The 21,588-nt window shown below is 49.9% G+C and overlaps 1 protein-coding gene across 2 annotated transcripts in view; it reads right to left on the bottom strand.

Annotated features, from left to right (window-relative positions):
• Positions 1-541: 541 nt before the first annotated feature.
• RAB7A (RAB7A, member RAS oncogene family) overlaps positions 542-21,588 on the bottom strand; it is a 69,381-nt gene continuing 48,334 nt past the window's right edge. The window contains exons 2-6 of one of the 2 annotated variants that reach the window (XM_065884897.1): positions 16,921-16,981; positions 14,093-14,219; positions 6,476-6,694; positions 4,841-4,969; positions 542-1,939 (exon numbers count right to left, since the gene is read on the bottom strand). In XM_065884897.1, the coding sequence (XP_065740969.1) occupies positions 1,844-1,939; positions 4,841-4,969; positions 6,476-6,694; positions 14,093-14,219; positions 16,921-16,973 (624 nt within the window). In that variant the 5' untranslated portion in view covers positions 16,974-16,981 and the 3' untranslated portion in view covers positions 542-1,843. The remainder of the gene's footprint in view (positions 1,940-4,840; positions 4,970-6,475; positions 6,695-14,092; positions 14,220-16,920; positions 16,982-21,588) is intronic. The other variant, XM_065884898.1, reaches the window with a different exon arrangement.

Here is a 21,588-nt window from a genome sequence, read left to right as displayed (position 1 = left end):
TGGACCCAAGTAGAATCCAAAGGCTACGTCTGCGAAACCTACACTGCCCTGCTGCGGGAAACACGACTAGTTCGTACACTTGGCTCTGGGCGGCATCTGCTCAGTCCCGGCTGTAGCTTATCTGTGTTGGAATATGGGGCTGGTGCTGCCAGATCTGCCTGTCCTGTGAAAAATCAGAAATCCAGAACTACGTGATGGGCGACCATCGCAGCATGAGCAACCACACCAGTTAAAAGACAAGACAGCACAAAGGCCGAGGGACACTCACAGGCTGTGCGTGGCGTCCGTGGGTCCCAGCAGCTCGTGGTTGCTCCTCTAAAGGGACAGTGCTCTCTCCATGCAGGGTCCCCCCCCAATACTGTTATTAAAAATGCAAAAGACAAAAGCCAGGGGCAGGTATGCAGGGCTGGACACGAGAAGGCCTCTTTCTGCCTCAGAGTCCTGCGGGCCCAGAAAAGGCAACGGCAGTGATTAGCTAACAGGGTCTCTCCTGAGCCCGAGTCTGGAAGAGGGAAAAAAGACAGGGCGAAGACAGATGGTCTTTGTTCTTGTTACATTTTATTGGCATCACGTTCATCTCTTTACAGAAGAACTTGGCCCACACCCTAGAATGCAGGCCTCTGGAGAGAGGGAGGTGCTCTGAGAAGCAAGCTACAATGCGGGGCAGGTCCTGGGGCACAGCTGCCTGGCTCCACACCCAGGACACGGGGAAGGCATGGCGGGTTGTACCGGGAAGAAGGAAAGAAGGTCTGCTCACCTAAGGATGCCACAGCCCCGAAAGGAGCACCTTCCAGAACAAAGGTAAAGTCCCTAGGACAGGTCTGGTAGGATTTTCCTTTTCCTTTCTCTCTTGTACGTGGATGCTGATCTAATAAGGGAGTCTCAAAGTGTGGAGCAGAGAAAAAAAAGAGAAATGAGAGTTTTCTCTTTCTGAAACAGCCGTTCCTCCATCGCACACACTGTGGTATTATGCAAATCAACCTCGTGGAAAAATTAGATACAGAAGGGAACTAGACAGTTTTCCCCCTGGAGAGATGAAAAGCTTTTTGGCTCCTAAGTCTTTGATGGAAAGGCGTACATGATTCTCGTGTCTACTGTACAGAATACTGCCTCCAGCTGGATTTCTGAAATCTGAGTGGCTAAACACTCTGCGATCCAGACAGGCTTCACCCTCCATCTCTACGCCTGCATCTCAGGACTTAAACACGTAATCCAAGAATTTCTTACACTAATTTATACATTTTTAATTGGTTGCATATATTAACATGTACTATAAGATTCTTTTCTAAGAAGCATTACATAATAAATGGATACTGTAAAAAGATCTGATTAGTTAAAAGTAACAAGCATTAACAGATACATACAAAACTCAGCCTGATCAGACTGGGTGTGAGCCTGTAATGAAGCGCAGGGCACCCGCCTTCCCAAGTGGTAGCCTTCACGGGGGTGGGGGGGGTGGGGGGGTAAAAAGACCACAAGACAAGTTAAAAAAACCAGAACTAATTAGACACAGGTTGACTGTAAACAGTTCTCTCTCTCCAGTGGACAAAAAGAAGTCGTCTCCGAGGCTGACTCCAAACTGGAACGATTTCTACAGCTGGCCCATCCTGCTGCCATCTGAGGGCTGACGCAGGGACCCCGATGGAGCCGTCACAGGCCTGGGCTATGGAGTCTGTCTGTGTCGGGGGTGTGTGTATGTGTGCAGGGCAGACTGTGTCTGGGGGTTCTTTTGGCAGCTGGATGTGAGAGATGACTGTTTGTGTGGAGAGGAGAGGGGCTCATGGTGGAAGGCCTACTTGTGTTCTTGGTTCGCGAAGGACTCTGTGCTCTGCTCTCTGCCACTTCAGCAGCTGCAGCTTTCTGCCGAGGCCTTGGCCCGGTCGTTCTTGTCCAGTTTGATGGGCTCAGGGAATTCATTGTACAGCTCCACCTCCGTTTCCTGGGCAAGGAGAGAGAGAGACAGGCTGGTTAGTCCAGGCTCGGGGAGACTCCCGAGCTCAGCCCGGGCAGATGGGGGGCATGGGCACGGAGCAGGCCCAGCAGTGAAGTGAGGGCCCTGGCAGAAGGTGCTCGAAGCCAAGTGAGCGGGAGATGGGGCAAGGTGACACTGAGTAGGCAGGCAGGACAGGGCCGCCGCGCCCTCCGTGGGACGTCAGCCTGGGGGCCGCCGCCTGCTCCGAAGCTTCTACCAACGCCTGACAAGAAGGTAGACGCTCCCTCCCGTGGCCTGGATTTGGCCGCTCTGAGCCAGCATTTCCTCAAGGTTCCTGGGCGCTCCTCCGGCCCCCTACCCGCTCTCATCTTTCTGGACTCAGGGTCTAGCTTACTTTTTGTATCTCTGGATCTGCACACGCAGAGCCCAGCTGAGGACGGATCCCTCTGTCTGGCGGGGATACAGACTGGGGTCAGTTCAGCGGGCCTTGCGCTGATGAGCGTGTTTCCAGGGAGGAGCAGCCTTCTACTTCCTGATGTAGAGAAGTAATCTGTCACTGAAACACTGAGCACCTGTGCAGCAGGAACTGTTCAAGGATTTGGGAAAGCAGGGACTGGTTCTATCCATTCACCATTGCTATAAAAGTAACAACCTCTAGGACTACATATTTTTAAAAAAAAGCCCTGCTGAACACAGCACTGTGCGTGTGCCGTGTTGTCGAGTATATTCAAAAGTTGCCAGCCGCCACCACGCCGTGATTCCAGGACACTTCTGTCATCCCCAAAAGAAAGTCTGCACCATGGGCAGCCACCCCGGACCCTATCTGATGCCCTCAGCCCTTCACACACACTTAGCTACTTTCTGTCTTAACAGAGAGTCCTCACCGGAGATCGGATTTGCTGGCACCCTGATTATGGCCTTCTGGCTCCAGAACTGAGAGAAAATAAAAGTCTGTTGCTTTAGCCACCCAGTCTGTGGTATTTGTTAAGGCACCCAGAGAGACTAATACAACGGCTGTAATGCAATTCCAATCAGAATCTCAATAAGGTCTTGTTTGGAGGGGGGGTGAAGAAAGAAAAAATGAATAAAATGAACCAAAAATAGCCAAGAAAAAAGATAAAATTAGTGAGGGGAGGCCTGCCTGATCAGGGGTCAGACGCAGAGGCAGTGAAATCAAGATGGTCCAGGCAAGGAGCAGGCAGACGGCCAGGACAGACCCCAACGTATGTGAATACTGGATACTCGACTAAAAAATTCTCTATGGCCAAAGGAATTGAAAAAATCCACTGCAGTAACAGGTGAAGGGAGGTTCAATTCAAAAGCGCTCTTGAGCACTGCGGGGTCCCGCGCGAGGGCTGCCTATGGGCTCTGCCGTGGAGAGTGTCAGCGGAGCTCCAGGGGGAGGCCCGCAGCGTGCTGGCAGGAACTGAAGGATTACTACTGTCCCTGGGAAAGCCAGGTGGCACTTGCCCGCAAAAATACACACACCTTGCAAATCTAACCACCTCACTCCCAAGATGCCAGCTCGTCACTGTAACGACGCTCTAGGGACGGCAGTATTCAGAGAGGAAAACTCCAACAGTGATGCCAGCCAACGGGAACTGGTGAAAAACGACTCCTGTACAGCCCGCAGGCCCGGTGCCCCGACTGCTGAGAAGCACGCCTTCTGTAAACCCGCTCCCAGGAGCTGCAGAACCACCCTGCCCTCTGCAGCTGCCACGGGCCCCTTGCCTCCGACCGCACCCCTCACCTGCCCACTACAGACGACTGACAATGCTGGGACCTGCCTCAACGCACTGGCCCCAACAGAGCTGCTGAGTCACAAAGTCTTCAACTGGCACTTGCCAACAAGAAGCCACTGTTACTTCGGGAGAACAGTTGAATAAATAAAGAAAAAATGTAGGGAAACTTTATCCAACGAATACAATTCCTAGAGCCCACAGTCTCTTACAGCTCAGATATGATTAAAAAAACCAAACAGGACTTCCCTGGGGGTGCAGTGGGTTGGGAATCCACCTGCCAATGCAGCAGACACGGGTTCGAGCCTAGTCCGGGAAGATCCCACATACCGCGGTGCAGGTAAGCCCGTGTGCCACAACTACTGAGCCTGCGCTCTAGAGCCCGCACTCCGCAACAGAAGCTACTGCAGTGAGGAGCTCACGCACCACGGCGAGTGGCCCCCACTTGCTGCAATTAGACAGGGCCCGAGCACAGCAGCAGAGACCCAACACAGCCATACATACATACATACATACATACATACATACAGCCATACATACATACAGCCATACATACATACAGCCATACATACAGCCATACATACAGCCATACATACAGCCATCCATCCATCCATACATACAGCCATACATACATACATACATACATACATACAGCCATACATACATACAGCCATACATACAGCCATACATACATACAGCCATACATACAGCCATCCATCCATCCATACATACATACAGCCATACATACAGCCATACATACATACATACATACATACATACATACATACATTGTTTAAAAAAACCAAAAAACACAAACACTGGATCCAATGATGGGCAGCAGAGCTGGTTTCAAATCCCAGTTTATCCCCTCCTCGAATAGAAGGACCAGTCTGACCAGGGCCATCTAGTGGCCTGGCCACCTGACAGCTGCAGCTGCTCAGACCAGGGAGACCTTGGCTGAGGTCTTTGCTGCCCCGCACGGTTGAGGTTATTCACAAGTGAGCGGAATTTCTGGAAGCCTTAGCCAGACTGTGCCATTACCTTCCTGGGGTTTCTGGCTACATGGAAAAGAGTCAGCGAGGAAAGAAGGTTAAGGACAAGGCAGCCAGGCCGGGGCTGGCTCAGCGGCCCATCACCAGAGGTAGCCAGACCACCGCTGGACACCCACCTGCTTCAGCGCGTTCCGGGCAATCGTCTGGAAGGCCTGCTCCACGTTGATGGCCTCCTTGGCACTGGTCTCGAAGTAGGGAATGTTGTTTTTGCTGTAGCACCAGGCCTGTGCCCGCTTTGTGGCCACCTGGAAGAAGAGGCAGGGCATGTGTGTGCAGGGAACAGCGGGAATCCCACCAGGGAAGGACTGTCCCGTCCCCCCCCCCCCCCCCCCCCCGCCGCCCCGGTCACCCCTACACACAGTAGAGCCAGGAGCCAAAGCACCCCGCCTGCCACCCACACCTTCGGACCCTCAGCCACACTAAGATTAGAAGCAGCTTCTGAAGGGAGTAAGATGCCAGCCCAGGAAGAAGTAACCGTCCCTCCTGGGACCTCAGAGGCAGCCCTCAGCACAGGACAGGCCTGGCAGCTTGGTCTTAAGCTCCGCAGCCCCTTCTGTGACTGCTCACGGCACCTCACCTGACCACACACCTAGGCACCAGAGCCCCGAGGCCCTCACCCTGCCTCGCATGTCCTGACCTCTCCCCACCCTAGCCCATTTTCAGGCATGAGAAGGACCAGGTCACTTAGGAAAGGGAGAAAAAGAGATGAGTGGTCAGAAATACACCTAGCTACACTTAAGAGCCTACGTTCCCCAGACAAATGCTATTTGAAAGGAACCTAGAGCAATTTTGCTCAAAGCCCAAAGCATCTCCTGTACACACGAGGATCAAGGGAGGCCCCTGAGGCGCAGAGAGAGCACTTGAGAAGGTGACACTCGAGTCCTCTCCTTCCCAGCACAGAAAGGGAACGAGGCTCAGAGGCAAAGGTAAAGGTAGTAATGACCCAAAGTCACAGCTGCAGGGGCAGCATGGGGATGTGAACTGGCCTCCTGGGCCCTGGTCCCCAAAGGCAGCTGGCCAGGAGGTAATGCACCCCCAGAGTCGGTCTGGGCTCAGCACAGAACCCTCCAAATTCACGCAGTACCCCAGAAGCAGGGGGCTCTCACAGGAGAGGAAAACGCTAGAGAGATCCTCCGGGGCACCACAGCCCCAGACACGCCGTCATCTGGCATCTGAGCGTCCTCGTCAGATGAACACAGCATCAGACTCAGGAAGCATCCCCGATCTAAGAGTGCATGAGCCAGACTAAGGGCAAGTCTGCCTCTGCATCCCAAAGACCAAAGTGTCACACGGCCTCAAGGCAAATCCCGTCACCGGACCAAGAGAGCTGGCCGGTGCAGGCAGCCCCACTCGCCCCACTAGGTGCGCTTCCTACTTTGTTGCCGTAATTCCCAAGGGAATACCGGCCTCTGCAGAGTTTCGCTGCCCGTCTGTCCATGGGGAAGCCAGGATGGTAGGTCTTTACAGGTTAGGGAACAAGGCCCCATTCCAAGGGCTGGGCAGGTGGCTAGTTAGTTGTCTCCCACACCCACCCCCGCATGGGGCACACGCAGCCAGAGACATGGGGTGTAGATCCCTGCGGCATATAGTTTCTTACCAGTCAAATCTAAAAACGGCACCTGTCATCCGAAACTTAGCCGCCCCTTTACAAGAAGGCCCTTCCCGTGACTCAGCCGCCCTAACCCCAGCGACGGCGGGTTCTCAGGTTCTCAAGCCCCACAGTGATGACCCCCGGCATCGTCGGCACTTACTTGTCTGTTTTCGAGGTCAATCTTGTTTCCCAGCACAACGAAGGGGAAGTTCTCAGGATCCCGGGGACTGGCCTGGATGAGGAATTCGTCTCTCCAGCTGTCGAGGGTTTTGAACGTGTTGGGGGCAGTCACGTCAAACACCAGCACGCAGCAGTCTGCGCCTCTGTAGAAGGCCACACCCAGAGACTGGAACCTCTCCTGTCCGGCCGTGTCCCAGATCTGCGAGAGACAGAACGGTCGTTCCTTGGGGCGGAGTGCCAGGAGTGGGGTGTGTGGAGGATGCCAGGGGCCCCCCCAGAGACAATCACTTCAGGACTCATCAGGAACAGAATTCAGCACCCGAGTGTCCAGAGCACACCGACAGACAGCAGTGTAAGTGGACGTGTCCCATGCGTCTGGAGGATGCTAAAGAAACGTTGATCGAGGTGGTGGCCACATGGGTAGATATTTATGGAAAATCTGAATGTAAACATAAGATTTCTGTACCCTGGGGACTTTCTGGGGGTGATGGAAATCTAGGGAAGTGATTATTCATCAAATTGTACATTTATTTTTACTTTTGGCCGTGCCGTGCGGCTTGCGGGATTCTCAGTTCCTCAACCAGGGACTGAACCCAGGCCACGGCAGTGTGAAAGCACCGAGTCCTAACCACGGCACCACCAGGGAACTCCCAAACTGTACATTTAAATGTATGCATTGTACTGTATATATAAAGTTGACCTAAAAAAACCCCAATGTTTTAGTTATATTATACCTTAATTAAGAGACAAAGGAAACAAAAGTACCAGAAAAGGGGGAGGGGTGGGAAGGAGACAGGGAGAGAGGAATACAGGGACAAGCAATGCGAGAATACACCAAGGAAGACAGATCGAAGTCGCTTCTCATCAATGGACCACCAGGCGCTCAGCTCAAAGAACTTCCCACCATTCACTGCCACACCAGGTCCAAGAGCAAGGATGCATTTCCTCAACGCCCCAGATCCCAACAGGGCCCCCGGTTTGCCTGGAGAGGACTAGTGTTCTCCAGAATGGCCACACACCCGCAGCGAGCCACGGTGCCGGGGTCCAAAGCGGTTCGCAGTTACTTCCAGCTGACAGGAGTCTTCACCTCTTGGCTCCACTGTCTGCAGGAAACCACTTAGCTTCAGAGCAACAGGAGAATCCGGAAAATCCTCATAACCCAAAAAAATTTCAACCTTATGTCCAAAGCACCAGCCAGTGAACCGAAGGCCTGCGACTTAGACCAACATGGAGTGTGGACTGAGCCACGACAGTTTCTTCTGCAGAAGCAGGGCTGAGCTCCGCCCCGAAGCTCCTCCCAGGCAGCCCACAGCACTCGGGGACATGCCAACTCCAGCACGGCCACAGACAGCTTCCAGCTCAGGTAGGAAGCGCCTCACCGCACAGGATGCGCGCGCAGAGTGAGCGGCTACACACAAGGGTGGTGCAGAACAGTACCGTGAGATCTGCGTTTCTTTAATACTACCCAACTCCTGATGTTCTAAACCCCACGCCACCGCCCAGAATGTCCTCCAAAAGGAGCCCTGAAACGTAACATGCAAATGCTGAAGGCTGGTTCTCCCTTGGGGACGGGCTCAAACAACATCATGGCACACAGGAGCAGGGCCAGGACTTAAATATTGTCTGGAAATATCTAAAGCTGGAAACGGCGGCATTAGAACCCCTTAAAGAAGTTCCCATAAAGCAGTGCCACTACACAGGCTAAACTCTGGCTCACAGACAGGCCAAGGACAGTGCATGCGGAAGGGGGCTGTTGTGGTCGCCCATCAGTGCGAGGCAGAGTGCCCAGCCCAGCCCAGCCCAGAGGTTACCCTCCAAGGAAGGCAGCTCTGCAGGGCCCATGCAGCCCTCTCTTCCGACGTATGGGGGCCCTCCACAACCAGCACACAGACTCCGGGTCACAGCTCTGGCCGCAAGGGGCCCGACCACGGCAGCCTACCCCTGCCCGCCCCCCGCCCCCCGGGAACCTCGAGCCCACACGTGCTCCAAGCACTCTGGGAAGAACCTTCCTGAAGAGGACACGTCCTAGTGGCCACGGGGATTCAGCGTGCCTGCAGGCGTGGAGTCAGGAGGCTGTGGTAATGTCCACGCGGGGCCTAGCAGTGCTCACACTACGCGGAAGGAAGCAGCCGCTGGGAACCACAAGAAGTGATGATAAGGCTGAAGGGCAATGAAAGAAACAAAAGCCGAAGACTGTGGCTGCTCTCAGTGGGCAGGGAAGAGCACCGCCCTGCCCCACGTGAGCAGCAGAGCACACATGCGGACAAACGGTCTCTGTGGACAGCGCGGCAGCAGCCGGACCCTGTGAGGGTCACCTCTGTGCTCTCCTGCTGTCCGACGTCCTACCCTGAATGCGTGTCCCTGAGTGGAGAAAAGAGCCTTTTCCCATAAAAGAAGACCAAGGTGGAGGGAGAATCAAGAACTCTGTCACAGCAGGTAAAAACTGACAACGACTTCTATAAAGAGAAACACAGGGGAAAAAAATTATAAACAATTAAATATAGGCTTGGACAACAACAACAAAATTCCCATTAGAGAAATAACATTGTCATTATGTAAATATCTGGATAAGTAAAGCAAAAGCCAAAAAATGCCCCGAAACTCTTGGTGTCCTCCCACCCAGAGGTCTTCACGAGCACACATCTTTCTCTAGGTGCCCGCGTTGCAGGGTCACTCACGCAGCTGGAATCTCAGTGCACAGGCCACTCCTCTCCGCCCCACAAAACACACAGCACCCTCCCCGGCGAGAGCGCACATCCTTACTCTGCCCAACAGACTCAGCAAACCACTTCACTCATTTTAAAAAAATATTGCTGCCAATTTTCCATAATTATAAGTAACTCAGTAATGAGCTTTAACACAGAGAGTCTTTCCTGTGTTTCTGATTGGTTCTTTAGGACAGGATCCCAAGAGCAGAATTACATAGGAACTTTATGACTCTTGGCGGAACCAAATGGGTATTTGGAACTCAGATACTGAGAAGGCAAAGTAAGGAATTAAAAAGAAAAGTTGAAAAACTGGGGGTTATTCTCAGCAAGTTTCCAAAATTAATTTAACTTAACACTTACAGAAGTACAGTCTTGTGGCTATGATCTTTCAAAATTTGTAATATTTTAACTGAAATACTTTATTTTCTACCTTCAAAATACACCCAATATATCTATCTACCCAGAACTCCAAGGTGACAACTATTAACACTACTGTTTCTACATCAGTTCTTCAGGAAGCGAGTCAGCCCTTCCTCACAGCCTTCCTTCCATTCCCTTCTCCCCGAAGAAGTAAGCGGCCCCTGAGACCTGTGTCACACAGACAGTGTACGTAACATAATTACATATATTATGTACAAGATCCTCTGCATCTTTTTGGTTTTTCCTCCAGATGTTAACAGCTGTACAGTATCCCGTTGCCTTAAAACACCACCATTGACTCCCTGGTCTTCTACATTATCCGTAGTTTTTCGTGACTGCACAGAGGCTGCAGTGAGCATTCTTCCTCACTTGTCGTCGGGCCCACAGTTTCCTAGGCTCTGAACCCAGATGCAGACTGGCTGCTTGTCAGGGATGTGTGTGTGTGACGTTGGAGAGCCAACAAAAGTCTCCATTTGAAAGGCTGCACGGATATGTTCCCACCATCGGTTTGAGAATATTCTACTTCTAGCCAAAACTCGATTTTGTCAGCCTTTTAAATTGGTAATTCCCTGACGTCAGGCCACAGGACGTGGTTTCTTCTGAGAGTTGCCTATTACCCACTAGGTCATTCTGCCGAATGGATCCTATTAGGCATTATTAACAGTTTCTCCCAGTCTGTAGTTCGTTACTTAGAATCTTGTTATTCAGATGTTTACTGTGGTCTACTATCTTTAGCCTTTTATGATTTGTGCTTTCTCTATTTTAAATGCCTCAAGTTAAGAAATCCCAAAAGAACCTGTATTTTCATTTTACAGGTTTTCATTTCATGCTTTTTCCATTCAGGTGTTGAACACTCTGGCTACTCCTCAGCAAATGGAAAGCCGCCGGCCCAGAGGCCTGTTTACAGTACGACTTGTCCTCTGACTTGTCCTTTCCCCATTCCGCAAAGCCCCCTCTGCCTACCCAGTGTCAGCTAGGCGTGCCCTGTTTCTGTGCCCTCCGTCCCCTCGATCTGGGGATCATTGTGACAGTGTCATACTGTTTACATTACTGTGGCTTCATAAGTTACCTTTAGGTTTTTCATGCACACTTGACTCCATCTAATGTTTAATACCGATTGACTTCTAGCTTCTTCCTGAACAACGTAAGAAACTTAAGAAATGCACACGGTCACTCATCTTTCCCCACACATTAAATTACACAGTTCCAATCCCGGTTTCCTTGTACTGGTTTGAAGCTACATACTCTTACTATTAGGGTCATAATTCTAAACACAGATGCATGCATACAATTAAGTTTATCTCAGTTTATCTTATCTCAGACCCTTCCACTTCCGCCTGAAGTGCGTCTCTTAGGATTTCTGCCCGAGCCTAAGGAGGCGCTCACTTTCCTTCTCTTGGAGGCGGGCGTTTCCAGGGCCCAGAACACCCTGCTGACAGCCCCGGCTCACACTCCACAGCCTGCCAGTCCCACTGGCAGCCTCACTGCTGCTCCTCCAGGTCATTCTATTTCCTCTGGCTGCCTTCAAGTTTGTCTTAAAAGAATTTTTTTTCCATATGATTCTTCTAGACTTCTGTATTTCTCCTGAATCTGTGGATGTGGTGCCACATCAGTTCTGAAAAATCCTCAGCAAACACCTTTCACCTATTCGCTCGTCTGAGACTAATTAAAATTAAGTGCAAGCGACCTACTCACTGAATCCTGTTTTTTACCTCTTTTCCCCATTTCCCACCATTTTTCTTCCTTTCAGCCCTCTTGTGGTGTATCCTATCTGTTGCTAAAAACACTCTCTATATTTCCAAACTGTGGTTATTGCATTTCATTTTTAGAAGTTCTACTGACCTACACCACCTGCTTAGTTTCTTCTCCACAGATACACAAGATTGCCTGGTTTCTTTAAATACAAAGACCACTCTGAATGGTCAGGGGGGTTTCCACTGGTTCCTGCCTTGCTGTCTTAATCTGAATTATCTATTTTTGCAAGTGCTGAAGGCCCGTGAAAAACAGGGGAGGATTCCTCAAGATCCAACATGATGACGCCTTTGTCCGGAGACGATGGTTTTCATTTAATTCTAGTCTTTTAAACTGGCCGCAGGAGCACAAGGGCCAGCCTTTTGTTTCAACCTGAGGACCATGTTCTTTTCTCCCACCCTTTCCAGACTCTGCTTTGGTGCCCTGGGTTCTCCAGATGGGGTTGACTCCGGCAAACTCCAAGATCCGAGCTCATGGTACCTGTGGGGCTCTATCAGAATGGCCCCTGAGCCAGGAGGGACAGAGTCTCGCTTCTCATCAGCCCACCTGGCTGTCAGAACCACAGCGTGGCTCTCCATCTGCTTCTCCTGCTACGGGACACGGGAAATCTTCAGGTGGCGTTTGACCCCGGCACCCTGTAGACATCCCATTTCCCTTCTGCTTTCTGTTGCAGCCGAGAACTTATCTAACTGCTGTTCCTTTATCTGTAAGCTGTCTTCTCTCTCCAGTTGCTTTTAGGATTCTGAATTTTGGCACTCCAGTTCCGAGTTTACTCTTGAGGTAATTTGCTCAGCTTAATCTTGAAGTTTACTGTTTTCTTCAGCTATGTTTAATCTGAGGTTTAACTGCTCAGTTGATTTCAGTGACTGTCTTTTCACTTCTTGAAGCTCTAAGCTTCCCATATCCTCGTTTTTTATAGTGCCCCTTTTCATTTATGGTTTCCATTCCAAGAAATCTCTAGTCACTGTGGGCATTTTCTGCAGGCCATTATTCCCCCTCGAGCTCATCCTCTGTCCCTATAGGGTGGTCTTATCTTTGTATTTGCCAGGAGTGACAGAGGGTTATGTCAGATCCTCCAGACTAAACTCTCTGTGCCTGGCAGAGCAGAAACTGAGAATCCACACACGGGCACAGTGGGACTGGGAGTCTCCAACCAGGAAGCAAGCAGCAAAGGCCCAGCCTGCACCGCACATGCCAGCTTTGCCACTTGCGTGGGCTGAGGTTTTGGGTCCTGTTTTCCCATCTTTCCAAGGTCCTAATGAGTGTGTGTCTATGTGTGCAGGGGGTTCTGGGCCCGCACCTTGTGCAGTTCACGCCTCTTGTCCGTGATGACAGACAGAACCAAGTCCCCGTTATAAATTCACAGATCACCACGGCAGGAGCCCCTGAGCTTACGATGACCTTTCAGTTCTCTCTTCTTTCCTGTTATCTGGTAATTTCCTTTTCTCTCAAGCTTGGCCTATTCAAACTTTAGTTTTACACACACACACACTTGCTATTAAAGTATAACTGACGTACAATATTATATTAGTTTCAGGTGTACGGACACTGATTTTTTTTTATTTTTGTAAGTTACAGAAGGACCACCACGATGTCTAGCTACCATCTGTCATCACACAGAGTTATTACGATCCTGCCGACGATACATTACCTCCCCAGGACTTATTTACTGTATGACTGGATGTTTGTACCTCTTAATCCCCTTGACCTATTTTGCCCACCTCCAGCTGTACACTGAGCACCTCTGTGTGTATGCCTGCGGTATGGGGGAGCCACATTAGCCCCATCCTGGAGGTCTGAGTTCCCCTGGGTGCATGTGACAGCTTGAGGTCAACACATGTAAACAAATATCTGCAACCTGTACCATCCAAACATTTCAGCGAGCCCGGCGCTCGCTAGGACCCCCATGTCTCAGTCTCCCCAGGACATCATTTAGCAGAGAAAGTAAGGAACAACTGGTGTGGAGGTGGGAGCTTCCAAAGACAACACCTGGGCTGAAAGTTGGCGACTTCAGGATGGGTGCAGCTGTGACCAAAGGGCCTAGCAAGGAGAGACACGTTCAACTACAGCTTTGTAAGAGCAGCACGTGATTCGGAAGGACTGGCAGGAGATGAAAAAGTGAAGAATAGTTTGTAGCCAGAATGTGAAGGCTTTCAAAGAGCCATGTGAAGGAATCTGTTTTTATCCTAACTGTTGAAAGGGAAGCCCTTGAAATCAGATTAAGCTGATACATGAAAAACCAGATTGGCTTAATAGAAACACAACTTTAAGGGCTACAGATAGGACAGATTACAAGAAGCCAGAAAAGCAGGAAAACTAATTTAACAGCTGCTGTAAGAACCTAGGAGAGACACAACGATTTTTTTGGCCTGAAGAACTAGGCGAGGGTATTAGGAAAGAGACAAGTTACACATTTTGGAGACATGAGACAAGAACCTGTAGGTTACCAAATTTACAGCAAAAAAACAATGAAAACCAGGAAGTCCAGTTAAATCTGAACTCTGGAAAAAAATGAAAAATTTTTAGTATGTCTCACACAGTACTTGGGACATACTTGATGTCTTGCATTTTATCTGGCAATCCTACCCATAAGCCAATTATCCATGAATATTAATAGTGAGATCTAAAGAACAGGGAGGGGAAGATGCCTAGGCATGAAAAACGGGTAAAGACGGAATGACCAAGGCTTGGCCGGCCAAGGCGAGACGGGCGCTTACCTGCATCGTAACCAGTCTGTCGTCCACCATCACCTCCTTTGTCAGGAAGTCTGCTCCTATTGTGGCTTTGTACTGATTGCTGAATTTCTTGTTCACGTACTGGTTCATGAGTGATGTCTTACCGACTCTGGAATTGGAGAAAAACCACAAGTGTAAGTCAACTAGGAAGGCACTGAAAACTGGCTCTGACGCCTGCAGCTTGGAAGGAACCTGCCCACCCCCATCAGAGGAGGAAAACTTCCCAGTTCACTTGCCTGACGACATGCTTTCTCCTGGGACGAAAACACAGGGTACAGATGCAGGCCAGATCTAGAAAAGCTGCTTCTAGGTTCTGGTATAGTGGGTAGAGCCTAGTGTTATTTCTCTCCTTCCAGAAGCATGCCAACACATACTCTCCTTCTAAAAGAAGCCCCAGCAGTAAGTTCGCTCCACTAGTCCAAAAATATCTCTGCCGCCTTGGGTGTGTCTCCATTTAGTGGTTGCTGTTCAGTCCAAGCAAATAGCCAGAGGAAGCCACTGGCTCCGAGCAGACATTTACGCCAGTTAACCTATCTGCTGCTTCCAAGTTTAAAATCTGAAGCAGAAAAAAGCACCAGTATTCCACCAAACCAGAATCCACCTCAAAGTATGCTCCTTCAGACGTATTTTCCAGTGAGAAAACTCAGCAAGAGACAATGTATGATTTTTTTTGGTGATGAGGTAGTTAGGACAGGCCAAAGACAACGCAAGCCTTCCTCACAGCCAGTAATACCTTCCTTTTCACAAAGGAACACATGCATTTCACATGCAGAGGGGACCTGGAAATACAAACAGCCCAAGGCAGTGTTCTCCACCTGGTCACGTGCACCAGAATTTCCAGGGGGAAAAGACAGGAAATGTGTAATCAGGCAAGTTTGGGTAACACAGGCTAAAAGCAGTACTTTCAATCCTGACAGCATACCAGAGGCACCAGGAGAATGTATGTGAGCGGAAGCGGGGACAGGGAGAGAGGAGTGCGCGTGTATTTAAGCACTGCCAACCAGGTCCTACCCATTGGTCTGGGCAAATGCTAATTGTTAAAAGGCTCCTCGGGTGATTAAAAAAGCCAGCCACGCTAGAAAAATCACTGCCTATTAAAAAGAACTTTGGAATAAGGACGTGCACCTGCATTTATTATCATATTGTTTTTAAAAATATGTAGCCTCTGGTCTAAGTTTTCATGGGTCACTTCAGATGCCAAGTCTGAAAAGCTCCCCCCGTAACCCCCTGAATCTTAACAGTGATGAAAGAACTAGCTAGTTAGGCAGTCAGCAGCAGATCTAAGACGCGGACCCAGTTCTCCGGTCCCAGGCTCTACCGACTCGGGCACAGCAGGAGGAGGAGGCAGGCATACCCCACTTCAATGCGCTCTGTGCAAACTATGCTTTTCACAGACTGAAGGTCTGTGGCAGCCCTGTGTCAAGCTAGTCTATTGGGGCCATTTTTCCAATGGCATTTGCTCACTTCATGTCTGTGTCACATTTTGTTAGTTCTCGCAATAGTTCGAACTTCTTCATTAGTATATTTGTTATGACGATCAGTGATTCTGATGTTACTACTGCAAAAATATTACGACTCCCTGAAGGCTAAGATGATGGTTAGCATTTTCTAGCCATAAAAGCATTTAAATTGAGGTTTGTACACTGTTTTTAGACATAAGGCTATTGTACACTTAAGAGACTACAGTATAGTTCAAACATTAACTTTTAGATGCCCTGAGAAACCAAAAAGTTCCCGTGCCTCCCTTCACTTCGATACGCACTTCGTTGCGGCGGTCCAGAACCAAGCCCACAGTGTCTCGGGGGTCTGCGTGTGCTGCTCAGCGCACCCCAAGCCTCCATCTCGTGGACACGGCGCCAACAGCAACAAGCCTACATAAACAGCGCTCCCTAGTCTAACCAGCTTGGGAAAGGGATTCCATGAATTTTTTTTAAAAATATATTTTCTTTCTTTGTTTATGGCTGCGTTGGGTCTTCTTTGCTGCATGCAGGCTTTCTCTAGTTGCCGTGAGCAGACGCTACTCTTCGTTGCGGTGCACGGGCTTCTCATTGCAGTGGCTTCTCTTGCTGTGGAGCATGGGCTCTAGGCACATGGGCTTCAGCAGTTGTGGCTCGCGGGCTCTAGAACGCAGGCTCAGTAGTTGTGACACACGGGCTTAGTTGCTCCACGGCATGTGGGATCCTCCCAGACCAGGGATCGAACCCATGTCCCATACATTGGCAAGCGGATTCTTTTTTTTTCTTTTTTTAAAAAATAAGTTTGTTTGTTTGCTTGTTTATTTATGGCCACGTTGGGCCTTCACTGCTGCGCGCAGGCTTTCTCTAGTTGTGGCAAGCGGGGGCTACTCTTCCTCATGGTGCACAGGCTTCCATTGCAGTGGCTTCTCTTGTTGCGGAGCACGGGCTCTAGGCACGCAGGCTTCAGCAGTTGTGGCTCATGGGCTTAGTTGCTCCGCGGCATGTGGGATCTTCCCGGAGCCACAGGGAGGGCTCAAACCCGTGTCCCCTACACTGGCAGGTGGGCTCTTAACCACTGCGCCACCAGGGAAGCCCCCGTGAAACTATCATTAATTGAGTTCAAACAGCCACCCTTTTCCCTAAATCATGCCCCAAATTGGGGAACAAAGGACTACCTGACTAGGGGTCATTCCGATTTTTGCTGTGCTCCCAAGAGCACGGAAACGTAGGGCCCTAATGCCACGGCTATTACAGATAGAAGCAGCAAATGTCAGCACAGAGGGCATGAGCTCCAAGCGGGTGAAATTTAAACCCAGGCCAGTGTGCTGGCTCAAATTTAGGAGGGACACTTACCCAGAATCTCCCAGGATGATAACCTTCAGTAGCACTTTCTTCCTCGAGGTCATCCTTCAAGCTAGAAGAGAGGAGAACGCACGTAAGCAGGATGGGAACACCCAGGGGGACCACCTCCCTGGGCACAAAACTACTCGGCAGCCCCAAGAGCACTGCGCCTGAGCCCTTCTGCAGGTGGCTCCCCGCCGTCCAGGGCCTTCGACGGAACACAGTATCAGTACTGGAACTCTGGACCCAAGAGCTCGGCCACACAGCGTGTCAGGGCCTCCCGCCCCTGGGAGGAGTCTGAAGGAATGATTCTCCCACTTGGATGCTGGATCAATGCTCCATTTACTCAACAGCTGGGTCCTGCTTCAGGCAGGTCTCTGCTCAAAGATCACTCCTCGGAGGCGACCACTTTATCTGAAGTAAAGTGGAACACCCTCTCCCCGTTTGCCGTCTATCCTTTACTCTGCCTTATTTTTTCTTCAGAGTACTTACCACTACAGTTGACTCTTGAACATCTCAAGGGTTAGGGGCACTGACCCTCCACTCAGTTGGAAATCGCTTCTAACTTAACAGTCGGCCCTCCGCATCCGCGGCGCCACATCCGCGGTCCTGCATCCACGGTATCAACCAAGCAGGGTCGCGTCATTCGTGCTGTTCAAGGATAAACTGTACTTGACATTTTAATGTATTATATTCATTTCTCTTCTCCCTTTCCTAATAATTTCTGTGAAAACAGTTTTATTCCCCACGGTTTTATTCTCCAGTGCCAAGGAGAGGATTATCAAATACTGGGTTAGTGCACAAATTAATATTTGACTTCGCAGCTCCTGAGACCACCTTTCCCCAGAAAGCCTTCCAGGTAGCCTTCCCCAGCCTCGACCAGACAATACGATCTGTGCTCAACTCTGCCACCACGTGACCGCGTGGTCAATTTACTTACTGAGACCGGCCTCCTGTCTTAATTGCCCCTCAGTCCTCAGGGCCTGACCCAGTAACTTTCAGGAGATGAACAACTTTCAAGAGAGCAGGAGCCCTAAATTCTGGCCCCCGATGTCAGTGGCTTAACTGACAACTACCAGAGGAGCACTCCTCAGGCAGCTGATCCCCAGGAGAGCTGCAACCGCCCCTAGAATCAGGAATTTATGACTGCACGTGAGCCTCAGAAATGACACCCATGCCTTCTGAGAACCTCCAGCCCTGGCCATCGTCCTCGGGAGACGCTGAAACAGCCACGGCAGGAGACTGCCACTAACAGTCACGGGGCAATATCCGACTCCTACCTTCAGTGGAGCTGGGGGAAATTAAGTGTTTATACTTAAGCAAAGTAGGTAAGGATGTGGGTTAAATAAAGCCTGTTATTTTTCCATAGTTTGGGAAGACAAGACAGTCAAGACTGGGTCTGAAAAAAGCTACCTTTAGTTTCACCTTTATCCACCTGGCTTCCTGAAGGTGAGGATGACCGCACTGCCTACCTACGGTGGGGGTGACTTAAGCATGCAAATCCCGATCCCATGCTCCTCCGGCGTTGCCACTTTCCAGCTGTGTGACCCGGGGCAAGTCATTTAACCTGTTGGCATACGTCCCATGGGTGATGTGAGGCCTGGATGAGAAAAATGCTCAGGACACTGACTAGGATATAGTTAAGTGGTTAGTAAATGTTGGTGCTATGATTTTCATGTGTGCCAAAAACCGAGATGAATAAACAGCAGAACAGAGTCCAGAAGGCGGCGAGAGAAGCAGTAAGTCGCAGGCCCAGACGAGAGAAGCAGTAAGTCGCAGAGCCCAGGCGGTAACTCAGCTCCACGCCTCGGCTTCCAGATGCCTGGCTGTCAACTGTTCCCTTTCAGCTGGTGGCATCACAAGGAAACTGAAGGAAAGTATCAGAACGAGCTAGTGCCCACAGGGCAGGATTAGGTGGCGAGCCCTACGCGCCTGAAAGTGGTGTCTTCCACGGCTTCAGAAATGGTGTGGGGACAGGAGTCAAAGCAGAGGCAGTTAGCAGGCACCACGACCTAGCCCGGGGCAAGCTGTCTCAGAGCCCAAAGCCTCGTGTCCAGACATAGCTTCTGTCTATGAGGCGCCCACCAGTGCTAGCTGGGGGCGGCATAAGACAAGCCCGAGTTCTGCCTGTTTCCTTTAGTCATCCATCAGATCTAGGGTTGGTGTTGGTTTTTTCTCTCTGCAGTTAGAGGTACACACCCCCAATCACCCATGATCACCCACGAGATCCACAGCCCTACCTTCCTCCTTAGGGACTACCTTGACCAAAGTTTAACCTAAGAGTCTCACCCCAAGGTCTGGTACCATATTTTGGGCTAGAGATCAGATTATGACAGTTGGGACAAGTTTCAAATCCAAAGGGCAAATTAAGGAAAGGTATGAAAAGAAGGCGAGCTTTGCAAAGAAATTCTTAAACAATGTTTAAGTCACTGATTTTGAGAATGGGAAAAGGGACTTCCATGACCCGGTTTAGTAAGGCTCACGGTGCATCCAGTATTATTTCATAATATTAGGAGGAAATAAGAAACACACTTCACCCATCCTGTTCCCACATGACAGACCTCACGTTTGTGTCCTCTCAGGTTTCTGCTCACAGCGGTGGCACGTGGGCCCGGGCAGCCACCTTGACCCTCCTGGGCAGCAGCGCACGCCGCATGAGCGTCTTTCCTCACCTGCACACCCAGTCACAGAACCCCCAGAACCCAGCGGAGGGCACAGCCGGGAAGTCCCAAGTCCCCATCAGAGCTCACCCAGCCCCGCACACAACCCAGTATTCTGTCTCTCCCATGTTACTATTTAGCCTTGTTTTCCAGTACTTGCTTCCATGAGAGTCTCAGTGTCTAATATTTCTTTGAGTGAATTAAGCATTTTAATAGCCATTCCTACCTTTTGTTTAATATATCAAAAATCTGGGAAAAACAACGCCATAAGAAACAGCTCTGAACTTCCATTTGTGGGGTCATTTTCCTGGGCCGCAGCAATGCCCCTGGGGAGGTCTCTTAGGCTCAAACTCACGTGACTATCACAGGCCACGCCGGCCCTGAGGAACACGGATCGCTGGCTGTCCTCGCGACAGCCCACACCGCAGACAGCTCAGGCACAGGGAGGTGGCCTGGACTCACCACCCTGACTCTGAGCCCTCATTCCTGGGGGGCTCCCCACGAGGGACACGTCCAGCGCGAGAGCCACTGTGCTCCAGTGGGCCTGGGGCCCATCAGGTACTCACAGCCACTCCCCATCTGTCAGATGCAATCACCAACCAGGAGACGTTTTATCACAAACCGCGCTGCCTTTAGTGGGGTTCCCAGGGAAACAGCTAGAAAGTTAAACAAAGGGCCAATTCTCACTCACGGGAAAGGGTTTCGTCCACCTTAACCCACGGGTACTGTTTAGGAATGGGGTAACTGAGTCAGAAGTATAAACACTTCCGTAACTTTTGCTAATTCACTTTCCTGAAGGATCTTCCAAATGTACTCTGCACCCACTGTTGCAGTGATTAACAGCATACAGCATCTAAATGAGAAAAGTGACAATTTTACTGAGACAAAGAAATCTGAATAAATGAAGAGATACCTCCAATAGGAAGCCTTAATGTAAAGATATGAATTCTTCCTCATTTAAACAATTCCAAGGGGGTTTTTTTGGAATTTGATGAAGTAATTATAATTTTATTCATAAAAATAAATGCACAAGAGTCCCTCCCATTCCTCTCAAAAAAAGAGTAATGACAGGGATTTGCCTAACAGTCTTGGAAAGTATGTTACAAAAATACAGTATGAACACCACGGGCTGGAATAAACGGAAGAGAGTCCAGAAAGGAACAATTTCGGCAGGTCCAGCGTTACAAAATTTAGCAGCAAAAGGATGAACAATTTACCAAGTGGTGAGAGCCGGAATTAACATCCTTAAACCTCATCTTCCACAACAGATTCCCACCGGAGTAAAGATGTAAATGTAAGAATGGCTATGTATGAAGCTGAAAGGAATACATACAAGATATGCAGGTTTTTCTGGGTGGTGGGATTCCAAATGATTTCGTTTTCTTTATGTTCATGTGAAGAGCGCATTTCTTTTAAACTCAAAAAGCTATATCCATTTTGGAGGACAATGTTCACCTGCTGATTTTTCAGGTAAATTTTCTGCTTGCAAGAATATTCCTGTTCGCCATGAGGCGCACCTAAAGGCAGACTTTCCTCTTCGCCCGGTGCCTGTGAACAGTCGGGCTTTTGCAAGCAGGGCGCCGGCCCGGAGGAAACCCCCGGCTGGCTTCACCAGGACGCTGACGGCTTCAAACTGGCAGAAGCTAAGAGCTATGTTTTTGTACTTAATGTTCTCCAGGACCAAGAATGGGGCACTTGTTTCTAGAAAAGAGCTAAGAAAAAAATAAAACCCAACGAAGCCTTGAACACAACTTTTGCCACCAGCAGCAGTGGCTCTAGAGCCTTCACTGGCAGCCCCTGCTTTCTGTTACCCATTTCCACCACCATCTTCATGAATTTCTGAAGACTGAAATTACCTTTAAAAATCCTACCAAGTTAGAAATTTCTAAGTGGAAAACCATTCTTCAACGCACAGACCACTTCCCTTTTACACTTTTACAGGAGAAAGGGAAGCAGGCAGAGAGAACGGAAGGAGCTATATGAGGTCCCTAACCCCTGTTGCCTGGACATGAACATTTTA

This window comes from Phocoena phocoena, chromosome 10 (assembly GCF_963924675.1).
Source record: "Phocoena phocoena chromosome 10, mPhoPho1.1, whole genome shotgun sequence".
NCBI lineage: Eukaryota > Metazoa > Chordata > Mammalia > Artiodactyla > Phocoenidae > Phocoena > Phocoena phocoena.
The sequence above is the reverse complement of the archived record's forward strand: the minus strand, read 5'-3'. Positions and strand labels throughout refer to the sequence as shown.